The following is a 24,524-nucleotide window of genomic DNA, read 5'->3' as shown; positions in this document are numbered from 1 at the left end:
ATTAATTGCTTCTCATTATTCTTGATAAGTAATGTTAAGAGTCATCAGTTATATGTCATATTTTCATTAGAGGACTGCTAGATAGAAGAGCCAATAATACATGGTCTTTTTATCCTCGTTCAATAAGGAAACGTCATATAACTAATGACACCATCATCAATTATGACTCTTAATATTATTTTTAACATAATGCACCATTATTTTTTGAATACTATATAATTAGGTAATGATATGATCGATAATATTTCATTAAAAACCCGTAAGCGAAAACATTTTAATATGGTCGTATTTTATACCTCATAGTTAATTAAAGTTATGAAAGAAGATAATTAATTAGGAAATATAAGATTTGATCACAAAAAGGTGAAAAATGAGAATATATATGAATTATAGGGGTGTATATGTATATATTATGCATGCATGGTGAAGGCTGTGGGTTGCATGCACGTGAGGTGGTAGGCTACGTGTGTGAAATCATTCTCAATGATAAAATTCCCCTCTTTCCTTTTACTTTTTAGTCCTCCAACATCTTTTAATTATGCTCTCACTGAACTTACTCTCTAACGTCCACATTCTCGTTCTGATTTTGCACGCTTTCCCACCAAAACCCTAAAAAGAAAATATTTTAGTTCATTGCAACTTCACAACCCAACCAAATTCACCAAATCACTAGTTACAATCCTTCTTCCATCGCAAATGAGTTGAGTTATTCGTGAATAATTTGATATTTCGTTTGAGTTTATTTGTTAAGGTAAACGAGACAATTTTGACCCTAATTTTGAAACTTGATTTGTAAACAAATCGAAATTAAACTTAGTAAAACTTGATTCATTAAAGCTTGCAAAAATGTTTGATTAAAAAATTATGAATACTAATAGGTTCGATTACAAGTTTGTAAATATGTTTGATTAGAAATTCGCGAATAAATAGTGAACAATGTCGTTTATAAATACATTTATTTATAATTTTATAAATATATTATTTAACATAAAGTTATCAAACTTTAAATTATTATAATTAAATATGTTTAAAATTATTACTTATATTAATTTAATCATTTTAACATAATATAATATATATAAATATAATAAAGCAAGAAAAAAAAATTAAACAAAGTAACATGTTATGATGATTGTGAGCCTACTAGTAAGCCTAAACTCAAGCTTGTGTCACCTCAAGTTTCAGCTCGCCAAGAGGTGCTTGAGTTGAGCTCAAGCCTAGAAGTTGACTCGAAAGTTGAGATTGAATTTAGTTTGGCTTGATTTGATTGTAATCTTAATTACCGCTCTTATTTGTTTGGATAGTTTCTTTCACTATGGGATCACTAACATATGTTGAATGTATGTAAAATTTGTCGAGATATCTTAAATGGCTAGAGCACTTATCAAGTTAAAAGACAATGCACATTATACATGTAGATATTTAGACTAATTTTTCCTTCTATTTAAGGGTTATTAGCACGAAAAATTCAAACATTTTTGTGTTTTTGTGATTTTATCCAAAAATTTTAATTTTGTCAATAAATTCCTTATTCGATCAATTGATTTCAATTTTATCCATGACCTGAATCCAATTAAAAAGACGTCTAAGACCCATTGACATAACATGCCACATGACATTTTAAAACATTTTAAATGAGCTCACATATACACATGTAACAAAAAATTAAAATAATATTAAATATATGTTATTTATGTGTGTGTCACGTGTGTGTGTGTGTGTGTTATAAATATATTTATAAAGAAAAACATGCGAAGGACAATGAAGGATGGTGACAACAACAAGCGATGATGCTGGGTTAGAGGCGGGCGATCTAGAAGCTGGAGGCGATAATGGAGGCCAATCTGGACGAATGATGAATCTGGAAACTTGATAGCTGATCGTTGACGTCAATGGGTCAAGTCGACTTAAGCAACTGATGGCGATGGCAAGGTAGCCAACAAAGAACGTCATCGACTGGCAAAAATAGAGAGCTATCGATTGCTTTTTACGATGTGGCATTGAGTATGAGAAAGCCCAAATAAGTGGTTGGTCCAACTTCTAGATCTATCATCGTTGTCGTGGGTAAAAGGAAGCCCAGATCGATCGTCACCTCTAGCTTCCAAGTTGGTCGTCGCCATCATTGTCCTTTGTCACTTTCCTTTACCTGTTTTCTTATCTCTGTGCATATATATATATATTATATTTAACATCATTTTTTTTTTTACAATGTGTATGTGGGGCTTACTCAAAAATATTTAAAATGTTAGGTGGCATGCCTCATCAACGGGTCTTGTATGTCTTGCAAATTCAATCTGGCTCGTGAATAAAATGGCAACCAATTGATCAAATCGGAACCTTATTATTAAAATTAAAACTTTTGGATAAAATCACAAAAATGCAAAAATATTTAAATTTTTCATACTAATAGGATTTTATTTAATGATTGTAAATCAATGAACAAGTTATTTATTGTCCATTAATTTATTTTTTATAATTAAATTGTGAATCCTTGTGGTTGTCTACTATAACATTATTATGAGTGTTAGGGATAAATTATAATCAATGATATAATCGCTGAAACTTAATATAATAAATGGAGTTTACACAAACATGTATGCGTATGCATACAAACACAAATATATAAATGCACACCTATATATATATGTATAGGGGCGGAGCTAATGTAGGCCCAATGAGAGTCTTGACCCTCGCTAGGCCAAAGAAATTGGGCCCACGGCCCGGCTCGGCCCGTGGGCCGTTGGGCCCTTATGGGCCAATAAGGCCCTTACTAATTTTTTTTTTAATTTTGTTATTTTTTAGTAATTATTGATATTGGATACTAAAAAATTTAATTTCGCAATATATATAAATAATAACCATCAATTAATTTATTTAAAATTTTTAAGTTAAATTTTTTATATATTTAAATTATAAATAAACATTCTCCTTTTTATATGTACATTATTTTTCATATCAATTCACAAGAAAAATTATAAGGCATATAGAATTTTGAAATATAAAATAATGAAATAATATTTAAAACTTAAGAATTAAGATAGAAAATATTTTAAAAAGAAACAAATTAATTTTTATATATGTATTATTTTGATATTTATATATGTATATATTATATGTATTATTTTTAAAAAAATTATTTTAAAAAAAGAAAAAAAAGGGCCGGGCCCGGCCCGCTAGGCCCTGTGGGCTAAGGGCCCGGCCCGGCCCCTTTGTAGGGGGGCCGTGGGCCGGGCCGGGCCCTATCAATGACAAGAGGGCCCGAGCCCGGCCCGGCCCTTTTAGTAAAAGGGCCGGGCCGGCCCATTTAAAAAGCCCGTGGGCCGACTCGGGCCGGGCAGGCTCGGCCATTTTGACACCTATACCTTGGCCCGCCATTGATTTTGGCCTACACTCAGACCCAGGTATAAAATCTAAAACTCTCCCTCAATCCATCTCTTGCTCAAGCTCCATCTGCCTGCCCCTTGCCCTTCTCCCTCTCTCGCTTTGGCTAGTTGTTGGCTGCAGGTTTTCTCTTTATCGCTCTCACTTACTTCGGTTTCTGTCTAGTGACTCGAACCATCCGACCATTGCTGAGGTGAGGTCGCTGACTCACTCCGCTCGCCCTCTCATCGCCTCCTTGGTCTACGATTGCTCTCACTAGCCTTGCTTAGTCCGTCACCATTAGTCGCTATTGCTTGCTAGTTGGTGCCTCTTTTTGGGCCTCTGGCTCCATTGCTCGTTCGTGTCACCACCTCTGTCTCGCCTCTCAAGGCTCCGCCCCTTCGTCGCTGATCGCTCGCTGGAGCTGGACGTTGCCTGCCTTTCCAACTCCAGCTCTCTCTCCCTTTCGCTTAATCAGTGAGCAGTAAGGCCCCATCAATTTTTGTCTTAAAAATGTAATTTTTTTTTTCATTTTTAAAATTAAGATATTGATTAAATTATGTTAATTTTTTTGTATATTTATATTATTATATTATTTTTTATTTTTTCTTTAATAAATTTTGCCCTCATTAAAAAATATTGCTGGCTCCGCCCCTGTATATATATACATATATCGTGTGCATATACACATACACATGCAACATGCATACACATATACATACATATTTATTCATTCATACATATACATTCATGATTCATTATGTACATCATAAGTTTTTATATATATACATATAATTAATTTTTGAAAAAATATTTTACAATGCAAACAAACACCAGAAAATAAGATAAAGGCAATTTTTCACGTAAAATATTTTGCACCCAAACAAACAGAGCCTTAAAAATTAATTTTTTTTGTTTGTTTCTGAAAATAGAAAGGAAGTTGAGAAGAACAATAACACAGAAAGGCCCATCCTTTCCCAGCCCAGATGAAGGAACGGTCATTCAATATGGATTGGAACGCGAAGCCCAAAGCCCAGCCCGCACACAATGGAGTGGGCCGAAATTTGGCCTACCAGACCGATCGAGCCCAAGCCCGACAAAATCGAGCCCTATCTGGCGGAAATTTTCCCGCTCATTACAAGCCATTTAAAAACCCGCTTTTAACATTTTCTCTCGCTGTCTCTATTGGATTCATTCCGCAGTGAACATTTTTATTTTCTTTGTTTGTCCGTAGAAATTAGCGTTGACATTTAGGGTTCGTTTTCACTTTCAGGAGATGAAGTAAGAGAGAGAAAGTAGACAGATAGGGAGAGATTTTGGGGTTAATGATGCAGAAAGAGCACTTTAGGGTTAGGGTTTCAAGGTATGGGTTCTTCAGAGAATGACAACACCTCCACCACTACTACCTCCGTCCCGGCGGCTCCGCCGACCGTCGCTTCCGCCACTACCTGCTCATCAGACTCTGTTGCAGTCCCGGTATACCGGAATTTCCACTTTCTCGTGCTGAAGTTTATGGTTTTTGTTTTTTCATTATTTATAATGTTACACGTGTCCCACTCACATTTTGGGTTAACCACCTTGTTTTGGTGCTGATAACTGGTTTTGCTGTTGAGGTTATTCTATTGATTGGGTTTGCTTATTTTGTCTCTCATCAGGAAATATGATTAGGGTTTTGTGGGGTTTACACGTTGAACCCAGTGGTTTTTATTTTACCTCACTTTTTTCTGGGTGAGGGTTCTTTGCTGCGCATTGGTTTTGTGGAAGCGTCCAACTTTGCAAGTTAGGCTACCATTTGAGATTGCACATTATGTATGGATTACTAGTTTATTGGCTATTTTGGAAGTTGTGGAAGCGGAATAGAATAGGTGGTGAAATGTTTAGGACATTAGCAGTTGAATAATTTGGCTTGGTATTAGCCACTGGTGAATGTACTTTCAAAAAAACACCATTTGGTGGTCATTCCTCTTCTTCTCCTCTTCAATTCTCCAATAATTATAGAGACAAAGTAGAGCTGAATCATGGTTATCGAAATTTATTTGGTGAATAACAACTTCTAGAGATCACTTTTATTCAGAGACAGCAGGTCTAGTTATGTACATATTCTTTGTTTGATTGAAGGATAAGAAAACCTTAGCTTTTCGAAATAATTTTACCGCACGAAGTTCTGCTGACTGCTGTTAGTTTGCTTGGATTGATGAATTATCAATTTTTGGCACGATTATCAATTTTTGGCATGTACTGTTCTTTACTCCAGTCCTCGAGGTACCAAATTTAGAATATAAACATTTGTTAGGCCGTTTCTAATGGGGAAACTTATTATTTCTTTTTTTTTTTTCCATTTTAAAAGTTGAACCATGTAGGCATCTCATTTAGGTATTCATTCATGGGGAGAACATAAGTGAACATTGTGGCTTGGACTGCTCTCTTTGTTGTTGTTGTATATATACTGGTGTCGTTCACAGCCCTTCTGGAATGGAATTCTTACATATCCTTGTTTCCTTTGGTTCAGGACTCTGCTATATTTAGTTACATAAGCGACCTATCCCCTATAAAGCCTGTGAAGGCTGCACCTGCAGGGGAAGTATTCCCAGGTCTTAATTCTCCTCCCATCGTATTCACGTCACCTCATCTTGTTCATCACCAACAAACAACTGACTTGAAAAGGTTTGTATAGACTTTTACGGTTGGACTTTTTCTGGGATAGAAGTGTGTAGATTATGACTTGAGAACTAATCATATCATAGCATTTAATTTTCAGGTCTCAGTGCTTACAATCATGTTCTGCAGAATTACATGAAGAGGATATTGAAGCCAATAAAGTTGAGACATCGGATGAATTTGAGAAATCTAAAACCCAAACCAGCAGCGAATTAATGCCATGCATTGAAAAAGGGTATAAAAATAACCATTCTGTGCAAGACCAGTCTTCTAGTCACTTAGGATATATTGATGAAAACTTGGTTAATGCTGTGGAGGTCGGATGTAAATCTGCAAATTCAGATGGTTTAGGCATGATACAATCAGATGATATGCCTCAATCGTTGGATGATTCAACTATTTCAAAGGAACCAATGATAAAAATTGACAACACAAATGATACGAGGCAAGATGCAGACAAAGCAATTGTTTCTTTTCCGGCCACGCTAGAGCTTTCTGAGAAGAACATCCAAAGAAAGTCATCATTCCATGGCAAGCCTGTTGAAACTTATGTGAAGCATGGAGCCAGCGAGATGCCATCTAGTGTATGCACAAAAGTTGAAACTGGTTTGCCTGTATGCCGTAATTTTCAAGAACAACATTATGAACTTCTACTGGCCCAGTTAATGCTTTTTTAATCAAATTTGAAGTAATTTCTGCTTAATTTTTGACAAGATGAAATCTGTGGCTATTCAAAAGAAATTGATGTTTTAAGACTTTAAGTTGCAGCACTCAGGAGCTGTGTGTCAGGACAAATTGGGTATATATAAATATAATCTCAGTTTCTGCTGGACTCTTTGCAGTCAATTCAAGGATATGAAGGCTGCGGCAAGAGTGCTGGACAAGCATTGGGTGACCTTGTTGAGAATACAATCCTGCATGATCCCAAGGTAATATCAAACTGGTTGTTAAGTTTCTGCAAAGTTATCTCCTTTGTGTTCGGTGGATGGATTTGTTTGTTTAAGTGGTTTGACATGAGACTGTATTTTGTTTACATTCCTTTTTCTTAATATGTATTCTTTAAACTATGATGCTTGGTTTCTTCCTTTTGGAGAATCATTTGAGTTTCTAGTTTCTACAGTTCTATTTTTCTTCTTGGTCGGTTACCTGTTTAAACAAAGCTATGCAGATTTAATGTTCTAAATACAAAATTTTCACATTAGAAAATCAAATCGTCCCATTTTATCTTCTATTTTTGACAATTGAGCTAGTCATGCTTTGTATTTAAATATTTATTCTTTTTCTTACTTTGTATGTTCACATATGCATGAATGCCATTTCAATTTACTAATGCAATACTTGTTTTTAAATCTATTTTACCTGGAAATTCTTTGGTACATGCAACAAACATAGTTATGATCTCCTTATGATATTAAAATATGTAACCACATCATGATGCTATTTCCTTTGTGTTTGACAAAATTGAACTGTTATTCTAAAAATCACACAATCGTTACAAATCATACAGTGTTTTACATCAATGAATGAAATCATAAACATGAAATCTTAAACTATGAGAACTTGTTAGTTACCCATATCCATTTTTGTTAAAATGTGACTGCAATTATTGTTTTGTTAGATAAATCATATCTACTTTTTGAAGTTTAAAACAAATCCTATAGCCTTTGAACCTACTCAACAGACATTTTGGTCTGAACAGAAGTACTATAGTGTTGTGTACCATCTACATACTTAATTGATTTTGTTTTCTTGAGTTCTTATGTCTAAATGGTTAATGGTATTGTTATTTTTTAGATTGCTGGAAATAGATTCTGGGTCTAGCTATGTTCTTGTCACAATTATCTATGGCTTTTGATTGTGTTAAAAATGCTTTGCATCTTTCTAACGGAACACTTCTTGTTTCCCTCTTTCTTTTTGTTGAAAGATGAGTCCTTTTTGATTTTCTTCTTAATTTCTTTTTGTTGATGAGTTTGCTTCTAGATTCTTAGGTTACAACTTTAACAACTTTAGTCTGTACTCTTCTTGTATAGGGTTTTTCCCTCCTTTTCACCTGCTTAATCAAGTCTTTTTGTCTCATCTAAAACGTTGTAGGTTCAATTACTATAGTTTTTTTCTTCTTCATTTTGCATTAGAAACACAAAAAAATAATATTCCTGGGCTGCTTTTGCTCACCAACTTCCTCCTTAAAGTATGCGCTTTTTAATTTAAAAGCCATATACAGCTGCTCCAAACTAGTCCTAGCCAATGTGCTCTCCTATTGTTTGGAAGAATGTCAAGGAGGGTATTGGTTTACAAAATGCCTTCCCTATGTTGGACAAATTTTCGATGTTGTCCTTGTTAATGAAAGTTTGATGCAAGTCTGTGGACCTTGCACTTGGTTTCATTTGCCAGTTGTATATTAAGAATGGATATAATCATGTTATTTAGGAGTTCTTGTCATGCGTTTTAGATATCATGGTTTGGGGGAGATGTGCTTTATGTGGATGCCTTTATACATATCCACATATAGACTACTAGAGTCCTGGCCATGGTTGGTGGATATGTAGTTTGATTTCTGTGTCTTGCAGCAGAGGAATCCACTTTTTCTTGTACTTTTGTTCTTGGTTGTAGATGTCTCAAGGGAATTTCTAGGTAGGACTCCTTAAGAGGGTTTTTTGGAGGATTTTGAAGTGGGTAGAATTGATGATACTCCTTTTGTTGCAGGTGACTCCCATCCTTTCATGGGGGTTTTCACTGAAAGTTGGGCCACACTTAGTTGATACGTTTATATTTTGGGACTTTTTTGTGAATTTGGCTAGATTTGCTTTGATACCACTGGATGAAGTGTTCAATTTATGATCTTATCAATTGAAATTTTTGCTGTGCTTGCCTTTGGGTCTTATTTGGTGAATCATGTATGTGATGCAACACTTGAGAGATTCAAATACACTTGGCAGTTGGAAAATTCAATATTCATCTGAGGCCTTTGGGTCTTATTTTATGCAAAGCCACGGCACTTTAATTACCCAATTAAGCTCCCATTATGAAATCCAGGAGGCCCTTATTTTGTAGTTTCCTTCCATACTTTGATACCATTATTTGCCAATGACTGTTAAATCCTCAAGTCTTTGTTAGATATCATCCTTCAAGGATGATGGCATGGCACAGTGGAAAACTTAATTGGGGAAGTCGTTGTCATTCAGCCATAGGTGTGTACTAAGGACAAGGACAGACTACTGATTAATCTCAACTTAATGTGTATATGGTAAGTTCGTCCCTAATTAGGTGTTCTTAATCATGTTTTTCCCTAATTCCATAACCCCCCCTTCAATTTTGAACCCATAAGCTCATTGTCAACTGTCAGATCTTAAGGATCTGGCAAGTATTCTTTCCAATCCGGATAAGAATTCTGTAGAAACAGGGGTTGAGAGAAAGAATGATCAAGAGGGAGAGTGAGAGAGAGAGAGAATGAGAGAGAATTTCAGAATTGTATTAGATCAATCTTCTGATGCCTTCCAAGGGTGAAATCAGTTTATATTTATACTGATTTCCCCAAGTCACATGGGAATCCTTTCCCGCCAAAAGCCATAACCGCCAAAGTAAAACTACACATAGCGTCTTCTAAGTACAAGGCATATCAGCCTATAACTACCTCCCTTATTCACGTGTACTGTCCATAGAGCAGGCACATGGCATCAACTATCTGATGACAGTGTTTCCCAAACCTGTGGATGGCTTCCTTTGATAGGACCAAACTGTCAACAGTTTCTCTCCCCCTATGGATAGCCAGAAAAGCAGCTCTAGGTTTCTCCCCATCTGACTGTAAGACTGTCAAATGCTACTACCCATAGTTGCCAAATTTGGCCCAACTATTGAGAGTGTTAAGCTGGTTGTCACTGAAATAGTTCCACACAAACTGTTAGACACATTTACCCTAATTTTTGGCATTCTGAGTTAAAGTGTTGACCAGTATTAGGCACCTGTGACCTGTCAACAGTTTTACTCATCCTGCATCTAAGTTGAACCTCTCTGGCTGCTGTTTTCCTTTGTTCTTCACTTGTATGAGTCACTTCTTCCACTTAAGTCCACTTTGGGGTTCTGCCCTTAAGAATATAGCATAGTTCCACAACTCGTTTTACTTATTGATTTCCTTTTACATCATACATTGATTAATCAATTATAAATACCGATGGAGTTCTCAACATTTACTGTAGATATTTGGACAGAATTAACTTCTCTTAAATTATTATTCAGATTGGACAAATTTATATACAAATGGTAACTACTCATATGGTGTCAGTTACACAGAAAAAACTGCCATTTAGAAAATAAATAACTGTATAAAAAACTGTCTCTATAGTTTGCCTAACTACCTAACAGCCTCTATTTATTGTACATGGTTTTCTACATTTACAATAATGTCATAAACAAAGAAGCGATATTACAATTTACAACTCAATATCATCTTAAGCCTAGCGTCGGAGGCACTTGAATACATCCAGGCTCAGTGCGACATCAAATAAACATAAATACAGCCACTGGAATCATTCATCTAGCATGCTTTAACAATATAGTAATAAAACACATCTATTCACTGCCAAAATATAGACATGCTTCTATGTGGTTGTTCGCCCTCCGTAGGGAAGCCTATAATCTACCTCTCGGGCTCGACCTCCAACAACCATACAATTCATGAAAGATGTTAAATATGCAAGAATGAGCTACAAGAATTAAATAAGATCACATGCACACACAAACCATGCCAGTGCAGTAAAACTATTTACCATCTCTTCCATTTGGTGTATGGTGTACCCCTATTGCAAGAAGGCAGTAGTTTGCTCCTACCCATGGTTCTTAACCTGCGAAGACCAACCTGACGGAAGAGCTTAATAGAAGCCTTGGCCCCATGTACATAACCTAAAATCATTTTCATGCCCAAACAGCACCACAACATACATCTCATAAAACAATGCATATAGATCTTATGCACCTCACACCAATGCACACACATCTCATGCAAACTAGGCCACATGCTTATGCAATTGGGATAATAGTACCTAGAGGGGATAATAGCAAGTGAATGTTTTGTCTTTGTCTCAATATCAAAGCAGACAGCTGCAGGAGTACACGCATGTACACACATCTATATATTTAAACTTTCAAGATCAAACCTTTCTAGGAAATTTCTTTTTGCAGTCGAGTAATGGAACAGTTATTGCAGGGTCAACGCCATCATGGCATGCATATACGAAGCCTACGGTTTGAAGAGGTTCAAACTAATAGCATAACAAACAATCCTGGTTCAAGGAGCCCCTCGAATGTTGTTACTGCTTCAAAGTTACCTGCTACTTCTTCGGACTTGGAAGTTCCCGAGACATCTCATCCAGAAATAAATGCAACTTCCTGTAATAGGCAACAGGTTAACTTGACCCAGGCCATAATTTCTGTGGTTTCTTCTAGAAATAATGAAAAGTGTAGATCAACAAATTCCAGGCCATCAGGTATTGGTTTGCACTTAAATAGTGTTGTAAATGCCATGCCAATGGGCTGTGGTGCTAGAGGAAGCATGGATTTAGATGAGAGAAGTTCAATGAATGTACAACAGAGAAAGTTGCTAACTCATAAGGACTGTTGTCAACCAGACATGAATAGCTCAATTTTGTCAAATGTGAAAGATAAAGTTTCAACAAGCAGCAAATCTGGTAGTCACGGAACTCAAGCCCTGGTAGCTGCAAGTTCTCTTTGTTCTCATTCTCCCCAAATTGTGATATCTTCAAATGATCCTACACTATTGGAGCAAAGTGATTACCAGAACATTTCATGTGACAAAAGAAAGTCTAACCCTGAACAAATTTGCATTGTTGGGGAGTTGAATCAACCAAGCCCCAGAAAGAAAAGGCAAGCTGTGCTTCCTCTCCTAATTTGATGTTCGGTTGTTCCTTATCTTTTGGATTGGATCATTGTGTTTGTTGAAGTTCTCAGGAAGAAAGCAATGGCCACCGGCGATGGTGATGGTTGCAAGCGCTGCAATTGTAAGAAGACTAAATGTTTGAAACTGTAAGTATCTTGAACTGTTGGTTTAACAGGCCTTGCAGGGTTTTTGCAAGTCAATATTACTTGTCCTTTTGCAGATATTGCGACTGTTTTGCTGCTGGAATCTACTGTGCTGAACCTTGTGCTTGCCAAGGATGCTTTAACAGACCTGAGTATGAAGGTACAGTGCTTGAGACTAGGCAACAAATTGAATCCCGTAATCCACTTGCGTTTGCTCCAAAAGTTGTACGACGTCTCACAGACTCTCCTGCAAACAGTAATAAAGTATTGACTCTCCCCCTCTCAATCTGTTCTCTTAGAAGTATTTCTTTGAAAATTTATGCAAATATCTTAGCAGTTTCTGCAGGAAGATGGCAGTAATTCAACACCATCCCCAGCTAGGCACAAAAGAGGCTGCAATTGCAAGAAGTCAATGTGCTTGAAAAAATACTGCGAGTGCTATCAGGTTTTGTGTTTGTTAGTGGCTTGTCCATGACACTTGCTCCTCATGCTTTCCACTATTGAGCATATTCTTATAATCCTGTTATTTGCTTGTCTAAGAAGGCTAATGTGGGGTGCTCTGATGGATGCCGGTGTGAAGGATGTAAAAATATGTATGGCAGAAAAGGAGGTAATATTTTGCCTAAAAGAAATACTCCCATACTCTCTTTTGTCATTGTAATCAGCACAAATGTTTCTTTTTGCTGATTTCTTCTGGTTGGCAATTGAAGAACATTTGTTCAAGTTCCTTTTCTGAAGGAATAGATAAAGGTTTGATAGTTTGGCACTTTGGCTGTGTGGAGTGAATATGGTTTAACTCAACGGCAGATGCTCTTAAATTGTAGATAAGATTTTGATGGGTATCATAGAGGGTATATGCTCTGGAAAAATTCTTGAAAAATGCATAATATTTCCTGGTGCGTAATCGTATTATAAGCTTGATGAATAATGCATCTAAAGAATATAAGTATGTCTCTGTGTAAATTTGACATCTATATAGTACTGAAGATGTCATTGTGGCAGGTCATAAACCACTATGAGTTGCCCTTCATAATGATATAACATACCAAGCCTTTATCCCAACTATGTGGGGTCAACTACATGAATTCTAATTTGCTATTAATTTCTATCTATAGCCTTATCTTTTGTAAGGCTCATAATATCATACATAAATGTCGCCCACAAGTTTTTCTTGGCCTTCCTCTACTTGTTTTGCTAAATACTTGTTCCATTCTATGTACTCTCCATAGAAGCTTCTATCTGCTTACATGAAAACCATCTTAATTGTGTCTGAAAAACTTTGTTAATGATGCATAAAAACTTTTGTTATTTTCCTATTGCACTGGCACCTGTTATTTGGTATCACAAAATTTGGTTTCTCAGAATATGGCATGGCTAAGGATGTCTTAACCGGCGGCCCTGGTAGTGAAAAACTTGAAGATACATTTGATGCAAGGCTGGAAACGGTGTCAAGCCAAGGTGGTTTATTGCAGACTGAGCTGTGTAATCCTCACGACTTGACACCTTTGACACCGTCATTTCAATTCTCAGAGTAAGATTCCTTTAAATGTGATGCTCTGTACTATCTTGGATATGCTAGTTTTTGGTTTTTCAAAGTAATATTCCTTCAAATGTGGTGTTTTCTACTATCTTGATATGCTAGTATTCTAAATTGATTCATATTGTTTCTGCTTTCACCATCTAGCCATCGAAAGGATATGTTGAAGCCTCGGTTTTCTACCAGAAGATTCACTTTGTCACCTGAGTCCAGTCTCATTCTCTTACCAAAATCACCAGGATCTCCTGAAAGTTACGATAAGCATGACATGCCACCAAAATCTACAAAAAATATTCAAGACATGGTCTCTAGTCATCAGGAATCATTTTGTAGCAATGTGGAGACAGTGGGTGACTTATCACCACAATATAGTGGACTTGCCAATTTATGTGATCTCAGTATGCTGCCTAATCCTCCCTCAATGGCCATAGATTATTCAGCATCAACAACCACAAGTGACTGGACAATTACTTCAAGGGACCAATTCTCTCCTGGAAATGGCCATTTTTCATCACTGAGCTCCCTTCGTTGGCAGAGTCCATCAGTCACTCCTGTTTCTAAATTTGGTGGAATCAAGCTTCTCCAGTCGTTTGACTCCAATGAAAAACTTAACAATATACTGGAAGATGACACACCTGAGCTACTAAAGGACACTTCCAGCCCTGCCAATTCTGTCAAAGTTAGCTCTCCAAACAAAAAGCGTGTTTCTCCTCCTCATAGTCGCCTTCACGAGCTTGGTTCTAGCTCTTCAGCAGCAGGCTTGAGAAATGGTCGGAAGTTCATATTGCGGGCTGTGCCTTCTTTCCCACCTCTTACACCATCCATTGATTCCAAGGACACTAGCTCTCATGGTATAAATGATCGCCAGGAGAGTAGTACAGGAGATGAAAATCAACAGGGGTGGGTATTCAACCTTAATTATTTTTGCATTCTTCCCCCCCCCCTGTAGATACATATATATCATATAGCACCCTTGGCAGGTCACTAAGTTATGTAATTGCTTGCATCCTTGGCATAGTGCATAAATTGCACACGGTAACTTTTCCATAGAACATTTACCACATAGCATGTTATGGACTTTCTTTGACAATGTACCAATTATCCTCATTATTCATTGGTGTTTACTAGGAACTGAAGTGGCCATGTGCGTGAAGGGTCGATGCACAATGATGAAGGTTCCATACTGCTACAATTTCTTCATATGAATCCTCATCTGTTTGAAGAATCACTGCTTCTCCTATGTTGCAAAACCCCCTCTGAGATCTGCCCTTACAGATATGGTTAGAGGCAACCGATGTTTGTGCTTATTGAATATGCAAAAAATGAGTTATTTTTCTTCTTTCTTCCTTTTTTTTTTACCTGAGCAATCTATAGAGGATTAGAGAGCCTGTACTTGTGTAACTGATCCTTTAGTTCATTTTGGCTGCTATCTCAGCCCTGCCATTGTTAGCATTGGCTTCATTCTAGATTCATATTAATTGATTAGGAATGTGATAGGTCATTAATACGGAATACTTGACCTGGATAACTGCCTTGGAGTTAATCCTTTCGTTTGAATAAAACAAAGACAAAAGTTTACACGGTCTCTCCACGGTTATTTTGTAGTTTGGAGACGTTTTCTACTCCTTGTATGAAGATTACAACTCAGATTTGGGAAGACATAGCTAGCTATCATATCCTTATTGGACAATGATGCATCTCAGCTCTGGATGCAGGGTTTCTGTTCATGTCTGAAATTAACATGATGCAGGACTTAGTAATACAGGACTTTTTCTGTCTTGATGTATTTAGATGAATTACTTGACAATGGCATGCGCGCGCGCGCACGTGCGCATGTGACCTTTTGTCAACAGATGGTGAACCAGGTAAAATGGAAATGGGGTATTTTTCCAACTGCCCATCTGTTTGATGCAGTTTCCTTGTTGCTTGCAGGTGACTTGCTGTGCTGTTTTCTCTATACCCTCTTGTAAGTATGCAAAGCGTAGAGTTATATGCAAAGTGCATGTGACATCAACTTCATAGCAAGCAAAATGTATAGGTTCAAATCATCTTTGTAATTCTTTGCGTGCACATTTATAATTCTGTTTCATGTTTCAAAACAGAAGTGCGAAACATTACACAAAAAAAATGTTATATTTTTATGATTTATATTAACCCTCGGCCCAATTGTTAAGTATGAAACATACTGTTTCAGATAATGTGTATTCATTTATCTTATTTTTAAAGTTAAATATTTTTCCACTAGTTGGTGTTATAAGAAATAGACATTATCTAAAAATGCGTATTTAACATTACCCTAATATTGTATCACATGATTGATTCTGAGTCACATTTACTATGAGAATAGTTATGATAGTTGTACTATAATATTTTGATAAAATAAGTTTTACAAACTTAGGGCTTGTTCTCTTTGTCGTTTTCGGATCGTTTTTTGTTTTTCAAAACATCTAAAATGCATTTATTTATCCATTTTCAAAAATGTATTTTTTAAAACACCAAAAACCTTTACACACAACTAAAAATGCCAAAAATACGGTGCCAAACCCAAAATATGGAAAACACTTCTCTTTGCCCTTTTATATTCTCTCTCTCTCTCTCTTTTCTGTATTATTTTCACTCTTCTCTTTTGTGAAACACCATTGTCGACCAAGATCAACCTTTCGGATCGTCGTCGTTCGTTCTCTTCTAGCCATTATTGTCTCAGCTCGACCCTCTCCGATGGTTGTTGTTTGCTCTCAGCCACTGCTATCGTTCGTCCTCAGCTATAACCGTTATTCGTTCTCCAGTCACCATTTTTTTCAGCAACTCAAAACAGCCTAGATTTGTGGCTTTCTCCAGCCAGATCTGTAACTTCCTCTGTTCTCCATCTTCTACTCTTTCTCTTTAAGTCTAAGAGAGAGTAGAGGTGACTATTGTGATTGCATCATTGTCTCCTTCAATATTTTTTAAAATTATTTAAAAATTAAAAATACAATGTTATAAAAATACACTTCATCGTTTTTATATTTGTTTTAATTTTTTAAATAATAATCTTAATTAATTTTATTTTTCTTTTAATTTAAATAGCCATTTAGCTTATTATTATTAAGACAAATTCTTAGACATTGTCATTAACAAGTAGATATACACTGCACACAAATAAAATAATTAAAAATTAAGTAAATGATATTTTGTGAATAAAATAATTTATTTGATGATATTTTATGAATAAAATATTATAAAATAATTTTTTTAAAAATTTGAAAATAAACACTTTTTCGATTTTCAATTTTGAAAAATAGTTTCTTAAAATGAAAAAGAGAATGCATTTTTAAAAATCTCAAAACAAATACTCAAAACACAAAATTTAAAATGAAATTAAAATTCAAAAATAAAACATAAAGAAAACACCACCTTAATATCTCATTGTGTCACAGCCCACCAATTACTTAATTGATCCGATCAAACTTAGATTTAATTAGGTCTGTTTAATTCAATTTTACTTTCATTTAATCAGTATTGGATTTAAAATTTCAAACCCGAAGATGGTTAGTTTAGATCTAAATCTATATAAAACTCAAACTAACTTGACCAGCCCAACCAAGATCCCCATCACACCATCACTTTTCTCTGCAGCTTTGCCTCATGATCCATTGAGAACTCATCAAGCAAAGACATAATGGCCGCCACATCACCACACAACCAAATAGCCTATGAAGCAAAAATGATCCACATAACATACAGACCAACTAAAATTGCAAGCCCCAGAGAGCATTTTGGCCAACAAACACTTGAAAAGCCCAGAAGAGAATCAATCATAAATACATGTGAACGAGAAGCAACCCCAACTTGAAACCAAAACAGAATGACTTATTCTAACACTGGCCGAAGGATGGCTCCAAGGAGAATTTTATTTGGAAGAAGACAAGACAAGAAAATACCCATATACCCCCATCCAACATCTAAAGTAAGCTACCCCTTCTAGTCCCCTATGGATGTATTAGTGTGTTCCTTTCTTGTGTATGCCCTGGCCCTGGCCCTGGCCCCAGCCTAGTCACTACTCTGACCCCTCGAGCCCTAACGTCGTGGTCAGCCAGTTGCAAACTTCGTTGGTCTCTTCAGGAATTGTGTAATGAGCTAGCCTGCATTATTAAATCAAACGTTTGACCAATCCCTATAGAGACCGAGCCATTATAATGGTCCTTGAGAAGTATAAAACACCCAAGAGAATACCTGCTGTAGGTTCTGAATGTCAGGTTTTGGAATCCAGCTGAACTTAAGGCTCGCGCAGATTTCTCTCCATGGTCATACGACACCACTTCATCATCTGAAACAGGAGCAATATGAATTAAAAGTTTCCAGATAAATTTCATATCATGTTAAAGTTGATCGAGTCATCGGTCCACAGCCACAAATGTATGCTTTCCATTTCATAATTGTCATGCATTGGTGCATGTAAAATACAACAGATGTAACAATGGTACAAAATTGACAGGTCTTTCAAGAATTACTGGAGAAGAAATGTTAGTGTATGATTCCCATTGCTGCTTCTTTCGTTCACTGTTGAGGATCTTTTCATTGCATATGTTGACACATACCATATCACTTTATTCTCCGAATCCTCCTTCCATAATCATCAAATCAACAAACTAATCTAACTTAAATCAACTCCTGTCCTGTCCTCAAGATGAATAGTGGACAGAAATATGGGAGTGTGCCAGAAAAAGAAAAATCGGCCAGCTATCTTAAACTAAAGGCTCCCCGCACAACCTTTGACAATAAGGCAACTGCAAATCACTTAAACAAGACAGCCTAAACTAGCGATGCAAGCCTTGTGCTTGGCGGTAGATGTAAGATTTGAGAATCAATATCATCCCAACTCTGTGGTGCCTTGTAATGAATCAATCTGGCAATGTTTATCATAATTCAACTGATTTGAGGCCTTCTGAACTTGGATAAATCAACAAACTTCACTAATCTTCAAGCTCTAAAAGCGAAAAATGAATTGGTGAAGAAATATTAAGTGTTTTAAGTTCTCTCCCATTTAGGATAGTTAATTGGCTTTTGGGAAATACTTGGCAATTTGTTCCCAAGTCCAGTGGGAGCTAAAGAGGAAAGGTAGAATACTATACATTTTATGCATACTGATCAGAGATGGATAGAGTGATTGGCTAGAATTTTGAGGAAGAGTCAATGGAATCCAAATACAGAAAAGATTGTTATGGCCTTACAAGAGTGCTAAAGAGTAGTAAAAGGAGGGGTGAGAGTATCCTCCATGAGTATATACTTATCAAAGGAAAAGCTCCCATGCGACTTGTGGTACAAACACTCGTCAATAGGTCTTCTTCCCTCATCAGATAAGACAAAGACATGACATTTTGGAGCCAATGGTTTTATGTCGCAATCACTTGCAGTCTAACTACATTCAAGGTTTTTCCTATTTATTGTAACAATATCCAAGAATTTTCAGACTCTACATACAAAAGCTGCTAGCTAGCAAACGAGTAAAATCAGAAGAAAAGGTGAGCAAAAGACGACATATATGCATAAACAATTTTTAGATAAGTAAGAAGACGACAGCTTGTCTTGCATGCAAAAGATTATGGAAACTGCCTTTGATGTCATTTCTATGATGTTATATTAGGAAACAACAATAAAGTTTAATGATAAACAGAAGCATGTAGTGTAAATATATATGTATATATATATATATCAAAGATAAATACGTAAAAGTACCTACCTAAGCCATGACAGAGCAAAATGGGCAAGGCCGCTGCATGTCTTACAGCATCATGTGACCCTCCCAGCCTGTTCCTCAAAGTCCTAGAAAACAAATAAGCCTCAGTGCCGAATTAAATAATCACTTAAGCACATAAGAGGGAAAAAAGAAAAAAAAAAAATGAGAGAGAGAGAGAGAGAGAGAGATGAAATGCTTAATCACAAAGAGCATATAGGTGGTTGTAGATGCTATATGGTTGCACATAGGACTGAAGACAAACCTTGAACATGGAAGCCAGCCGCTGAGACCAACAACTGCACTTAGATTGATAGGGTAGGGGTTTCCATTTCCATAGCATCTGAAAACATGGCATGTTGCAGAGTATAAGGCAGTTGCAGCACCCATACTGAATCCCCCAACACCTAATTTAACTGCACAACAACAATAGACATGTAATAGAGCAATTTAATTCGTTTATAAGAGCATTCAATTTTGCTCTTGGACATCCTAGATGCTTGTAACTTCTAAGGTTAACCAACAAATTTAGGAGTGTTTTCATATTCATACGAAGGTAAAAACTGTAAAATTATGACAACTGCAAAATAGAATTAAGGAAAAAAAATAAAATAAATAAAAAGAAACAATTCTTTGTGATCGTATCGTCCCCATGGTTATCGTCTTGATGTTGCTACTTCCCCTGTTGGTACTGTTACTATTCTCAACAGTAATGCTGACTGAGAACTAGTAAATAACTTTATAAATTTGCACCAAATCGTTTGGCTTATTAGTCAGCTATATTTCAGAAACTGCAATAAAAATACAGAAGGGAACTTAGGAAAATAAAAAGGCATATGAAAAATATGAAGAAGTATTTCAACTCAAAAGTTAAATATGCAAATCAAGCACATTGAACTTTTGTAACATTTGCATGATTACTGTTTAAAACATGTGGTTAAAGCATTGCAACAGTTCATGCATTTGGAACTGAGCAGCCATGCTTAGCGTGTCAAGAGTAAATGGGAGTGCAGCACCAGTTCTGGAGGAACATTAAACACTGTAAAAGTTCCTCACAACTTTTCAGCGGTGTAGAATTTACTACACTTTCACAGCCAAAAATTTGGGGTAAGTTAGCTTAGAACTGATAAATCTCAAATCACAATTTCCACTTACTGAGTCACAATCACAATCACCGTGTAAACATGAAAAAACTAACAGATTTGTTGGTTCATTAGGGAAAAATTGAGAGGGCTAGGAAAGATAAAGAAATAAAAAGATTTGGAAATCTCAATTCTCAATAAAGACAGGAAGATGCAGAATCACTCAGCAGAGCTCACCAAAGCCTTCAAAAGATTTGGTTCCCCATTTCTCGCTCTTCGAGTATTGAAATCTCAATCTTATGTTTAGTTCTTTTAGTATGTGTGTGCCCAGAAAGCTACAGAGGAGAAACCTACTGTCAGGAGGTTCTGTCGACAAGAGATTTGCAACATGCATTGCTGAAGCATCTAATCCCTCCAAATCTTCAGGAGCATCTTCTGAAATTTCTCCTACATCAAACCCTGATGTGAACCAAGTTAAGACTTCACAGCCATTGATATGAAACACCAGGAACAACAGGACCTAAACATTAAATTAGTGGGATCGAAACTAGATAGTTTTTAACTTTTTATAGCTATGGATAACTACTATTTAAGCTAGAAGGAACCTCTGCATTATAGGAAGGTTTTTAACTTACATAAAATCAGGTAATATTTTGAAGTAGTAAAATCTTACAAGCAGTGCAAGGAAATCTGCCACCAAACATAGCTACTCGTCGAGTAGGAGCTGTCGGGCAGATCCACTTAATCTGCATCAAAGGTTATGAGAGAGACCAAATATGAAGTTACTAAAAATATAAGAATCTGAAATGAGACCAGACTGAATAACTGTTTGCCATTTGAATGTTTATACATATAGAAGATGCTAAATATAGAGTTAACCCTTACATTTGGAAGGGGTAGAGTTTCCAAGAGCTGGGACCAACTGAAAAACAAAATAACAGATGAATAAACCAACATTTTGTATATCAGCCACCTTTTAACTGACCAATCAAGTGTGAAACGTATGCTTAACTAAGAAAAAGAAATTGAGACAGCAATAGCATCAGAAATTGTGTCAGAAGTCATCAAGAATTATGAAGAACTTTATAATTTAATGCACTGAAATCATGTCAGCATATTAAGCTCTGGGACCACCCTCAAAACTGAGAATAGGTATTAAGAACAATGGAAGAAACCACCAAGTATGCTAACATATAAGCACAATAAATCTCACGTCATCGACCTGATCTTGCCTTGTAATATTTTAGAAATATGAATTGGTTATATAAACTTTGTATTGCATTTGTTAGATAAATTAAAGATCACCAGGGTAGTGCACAAGTGGTCCCCCATTCTACCCATAGCATTTAATGTTTCCAGGCTCAGAGGTCTGAAAACACCTCAGGACCAGGACAAGGGATAAGAGAAAATGATCAGACACATTTAATTTAGTTCACCATGATCGATGAGAATCTAATACAAGCATTTCTTTTGTTTTCTAATACAAACTAGATCATTCTTGCGAAACCACAGACATTTGCTTAAGAAAAGAAAGCTTTCAGAAATGTTATTTACAGAGCAGGAAATAGGAACCATAAGCTGATTGCTAGCACTACACAAACACAAACTATAGATCACAGGACATCAACCAGAAACTCAAGTTGAAAACGAACTAACGACTTATTTTATATTGGGTCTCAGAAACAAACTGAATCTCAACATAGAGGAATGAACAGTTAACAGCGGAGGGGGTAATGCCAGTGTGAGCGGAGCATTAATACCTTGATCCGTTATCGCCAAGGCCGTGTAGCCAAACTATAGTAGCTTGGTGCGTGCCTCTAGGCCTGACTACATGGGTCCTTCCAAACTCAAATGTCATTATAGAAGAAGTTCTACTACCTGAGATGTCCCGACAATGAATATCAAAACACATAAGGAGACTTGAAGGTAAACCAGCTAATAGCTACAGAGTTGACATACATCCACATTCAATATATAACCAGATATTAGAGAAACTGATGGAGACAAGACTAACCAGAACCTTCACTAAAGCTGTTGAAGCTCGTCTTTCCTCCCCAAATAACACACTTTCCAGACCCTTGTGGCAATGATTAAGATAAGCTCCTGCAATGAATAAAATCAGAATTGAGCCTCTATTTATAGCCATTTTGGAGGGTTAGGTTATGACTCGGAATGGAATATATCTTCCACCAACTTAGACTAACTGCGAGTTGAAACCATCTAAAGGTCTAATCAGAAACGGAAAACCATCCAAGAGGACGGAGAAACGTTGACAAACCCCAAAAAGGGGGAAGAATTCTTTATAGGAAAAGATTCGACTACATATGAAAGCACATCAATGTAAAATCTAGTAGGCTTTGTAATGCACGGAGAGAGAATCAATTCCTGTCGGCAGTGGCTAAAGAAAAGCAGCTCAACTACAATAAACAAAAGAAACATCCCATCTTTCAGTCTCTATTCACAGTCCCATGTAGAAACTCTTCACACACACATTCATATGCAAAAATACAACTTTTTTTTTTCTGGTTCACTTATAATATATAAGGATGAACAATCGACAACAGATGCTCGTTAACCAAAAATCTAGAAGATGAAAAGGTTGAGTCGGTAAATAGAGCAAAACAAGTTTAGCTTGAGCTTCCAGATATAGCAAAGATTTCTGCACAAATGGAAAGTACATTAAAATTTGGAAGTGAGGTGGGGTTTAAGCTTTTTTTACCGACCTGGACATGGGTTTTGCTCTAAAGAGTCGAACAAATCCAAAAGGCAAAGGGGCTTTTCATCTTTACTCTTGCTGCTTCTTCTTCTTCTTCTGCATACACCTTTGCTTTCCACTTTTACCTTTCTTTTTGTTTGTTCATACTTCACACACTGCCTCCCACAACAAACCTCAAACCACAAAGACGGATGGCCTGAAAATCCAAACTGGGCACTTATAGCTATCCTGTCTGACCAAATTGCCCTTCACACATCCTCTTCACCATTTTGGGTTTTTTATTTTCCAATTTTTTGGGTTTCTATTTCTCTATTTTGACATATTCTCCACCTAGTTTTAACATCATCTGCACCTTTTTGGGGCTTTGGGTTACTTTTTCTTTATTTGACATATTCTTGAGCTGAAATTATGGAAGGGGACTATTCTTTAAAGTTTAGATTTACTTTCTTGTATAGAAATTACCCTTAGTTTGTATTCTGTAAGTGATGTTCAGTGCTCACTTCCACCCAATTTGGGTGGTAATCTTCGGTGACAAGTGGCAATGATGTGGCCACAATGTTGGTGGAAATGGCGAGTTACTCCATTTTGCATTAGGCAGCCTTCAAAGATTGTCATTTATTTGGTATATGTGGTGGGGGCGTAGTGACATCCATTTGGTGACGCAGAGAGTCCATGATGCCACTTGTCATCAAAAGCACTTGACAAATGTGGTGACATTCCACGTTTCATTTTACAATAATGTGTTTTTTATTCTTAAAATACTCTTTGATTCTCCAATGTTGTTGCCTTGGATACTCCAAGTTTTGTCTTATATTGAAGTGTAGGAAATGACTCAAAAGTCTCCATTTTTATAGTGTATTTTATGGTAATTCGACTTTGAATATATTTTAATTAATACTATGTTGAAAATTAATTTTGATAGCATAATTAATTTCCTTCACTTAAATCTATAGATTTTATGATATAATATCATTTGAGTGTTACTTAAAAGTCACAATTTCATACCTCATTAGTTTATGTTTTTTTGTTAATTAAGATAACTTTATTTGTTTTTTATTAGCATGACAATTGCTTTAATAATAAAACTCAGTGTAATTTCATATTACAAAATAATACTTATTCCAAATACATGAATTATTTTTTAAAATATTTAAAGATCGTAATAAAAGTACTGATATGTTAATAAACTAATATATTCATCTTTCATCGACTCAACCCCTTTAAGCAATTTTGTCATTTTTTAATATTTAAACAATCCTAAATAAATTGACATAAAAGTACATCAAAAGAAAAATGAGGATGACAAAAGAAAAAAGAGAAATTAATGTGTTAGGTAGGGCTAAACCCTAAGAAATGAAAAGGGTAATTTTGTTATTTAGAATATAAATAAACAAAGAGATGGACAAAAGAAGGGTAGTTTTCCAA

At 36.1% G+C, this 24,524-nt stretch overlaps 2 protein-coding genes across 9 annotated transcripts; one reads left to right on the top strand and one right to left on the bottom strand.

Annotated features, from left to right (window-relative positions):
* The first annotated feature begins 4,561 nt into the window (after positions 1-4,561).
* LOC127813640 (CRC domain-containing protein TSO1-like) lies at positions 4,562-15,752 on the top strand. Of its 6 annotated transcripts, XR_008026161.1 has the most exons (13): positions 4,562-4,836; positions 5,870-6,024; positions 6,119-6,632; positions 6,861-6,947; positions 11,219-11,895; positions 11,980-12,054; positions 12,093-12,315; positions 12,389-12,496; positions 12,595-12,661; positions 13,414-13,582; positions 13,736-14,488; positions 14,717-14,868; positions 15,521-15,752. XR_008026161.1 is itself a non-coding variant. In XM_052354707.1 (12 exons), exons 1-12 carry the CDS (start codon positions 4,726-4,728, stop codon positions 14,721-14,723), a joined length of 2,916 nt encoding a protein of 971 aa, XP_052210667.1. In that variant the 5' UTR covers positions 4,562-4,725; the 3' UTR covers positions 14,724-15,514. The 6 variants fall into 6 exon arrangements, 5 of the variants coding, with proteins under 5 accessions (XP_052210667.1, XP_052210669.1, XP_052210668.1 ...); XM_052354707.1 differs by lacking the exon at positions 15,521-15,752 and having other exon boundaries at positions 6,119-6,602; positions 14,717-15,514; XM_052354709.1 differs by lacking the exon at positions 15,521-15,752 and having other exon boundaries at positions 12,129-12,315; positions 12,398-12,496; positions 14,717-15,514.
* A 1,565-nt stretch (positions 15,753-17,317) lies between these two features.
* Positions 17,318-23,369, bottom strand: LOC127813770 (uncharacterized). 3 transcript variants are annotated; one of them, XM_052354911.1, is made up of 10 exons: positions 23,107-23,369; positions 22,404-22,486; positions 22,144-22,261; positions 21,269-21,305; positions 21,057-21,129; positions 20,621-20,842; positions 19,567-19,717; positions 19,308-19,390; positions 17,801-17,894; positions 17,318-17,709 (listed from the first exon to the last, which is right to left on the bottom strand). In XM_052354911.1, the coding sequence occupies exons 3-10, from the start codon at positions 22,239-22,241 to the stop codon at positions 17,625-17,627; spliced, it is 843 nt and encodes a 280-aa protein (XP_052210871.1). In that variant the 5' UTR covers positions 22,242-22,261; positions 22,404-22,486; positions 23,107-23,369; the 3' UTR covers positions 17,318-17,624. The 3 variants fall into 3 exon arrangements, with proteins under 3 accessions (XP_052210871.1, XP_052210870.1, XP_052210872.1); XM_052354910.1 differs by having other exon boundaries at positions 22,398-22,486; positions 23,107-23,357; XM_052354912.1 differs by having other exon boundaries at positions 20,738-20,842; positions 22,398-22,486; positions 23,107-23,319.
* Between the last annotated feature and the right edge of the window lie 1,155 nt (positions 23,370-24,524).

The sequence above is a fragment of the Diospyros lotus genome, chromosome 11 (genome assembly GCF_014633365.1).
Source record: "Diospyros lotus cultivar Yz01 chromosome 11, ASM1463336v1, whole genome shotgun sequence".
Taxonomy (NCBI): Eukaryota; Viridiplantae; Streptophyta; class Magnoliopsida; order Ericales; family Ebenaceae; genus Diospyros; species Diospyros lotus.
The sequence above is the reverse complement of the archived record's forward strand: the minus strand, read 5'-3'. Positions and strand labels throughout refer to the sequence as shown.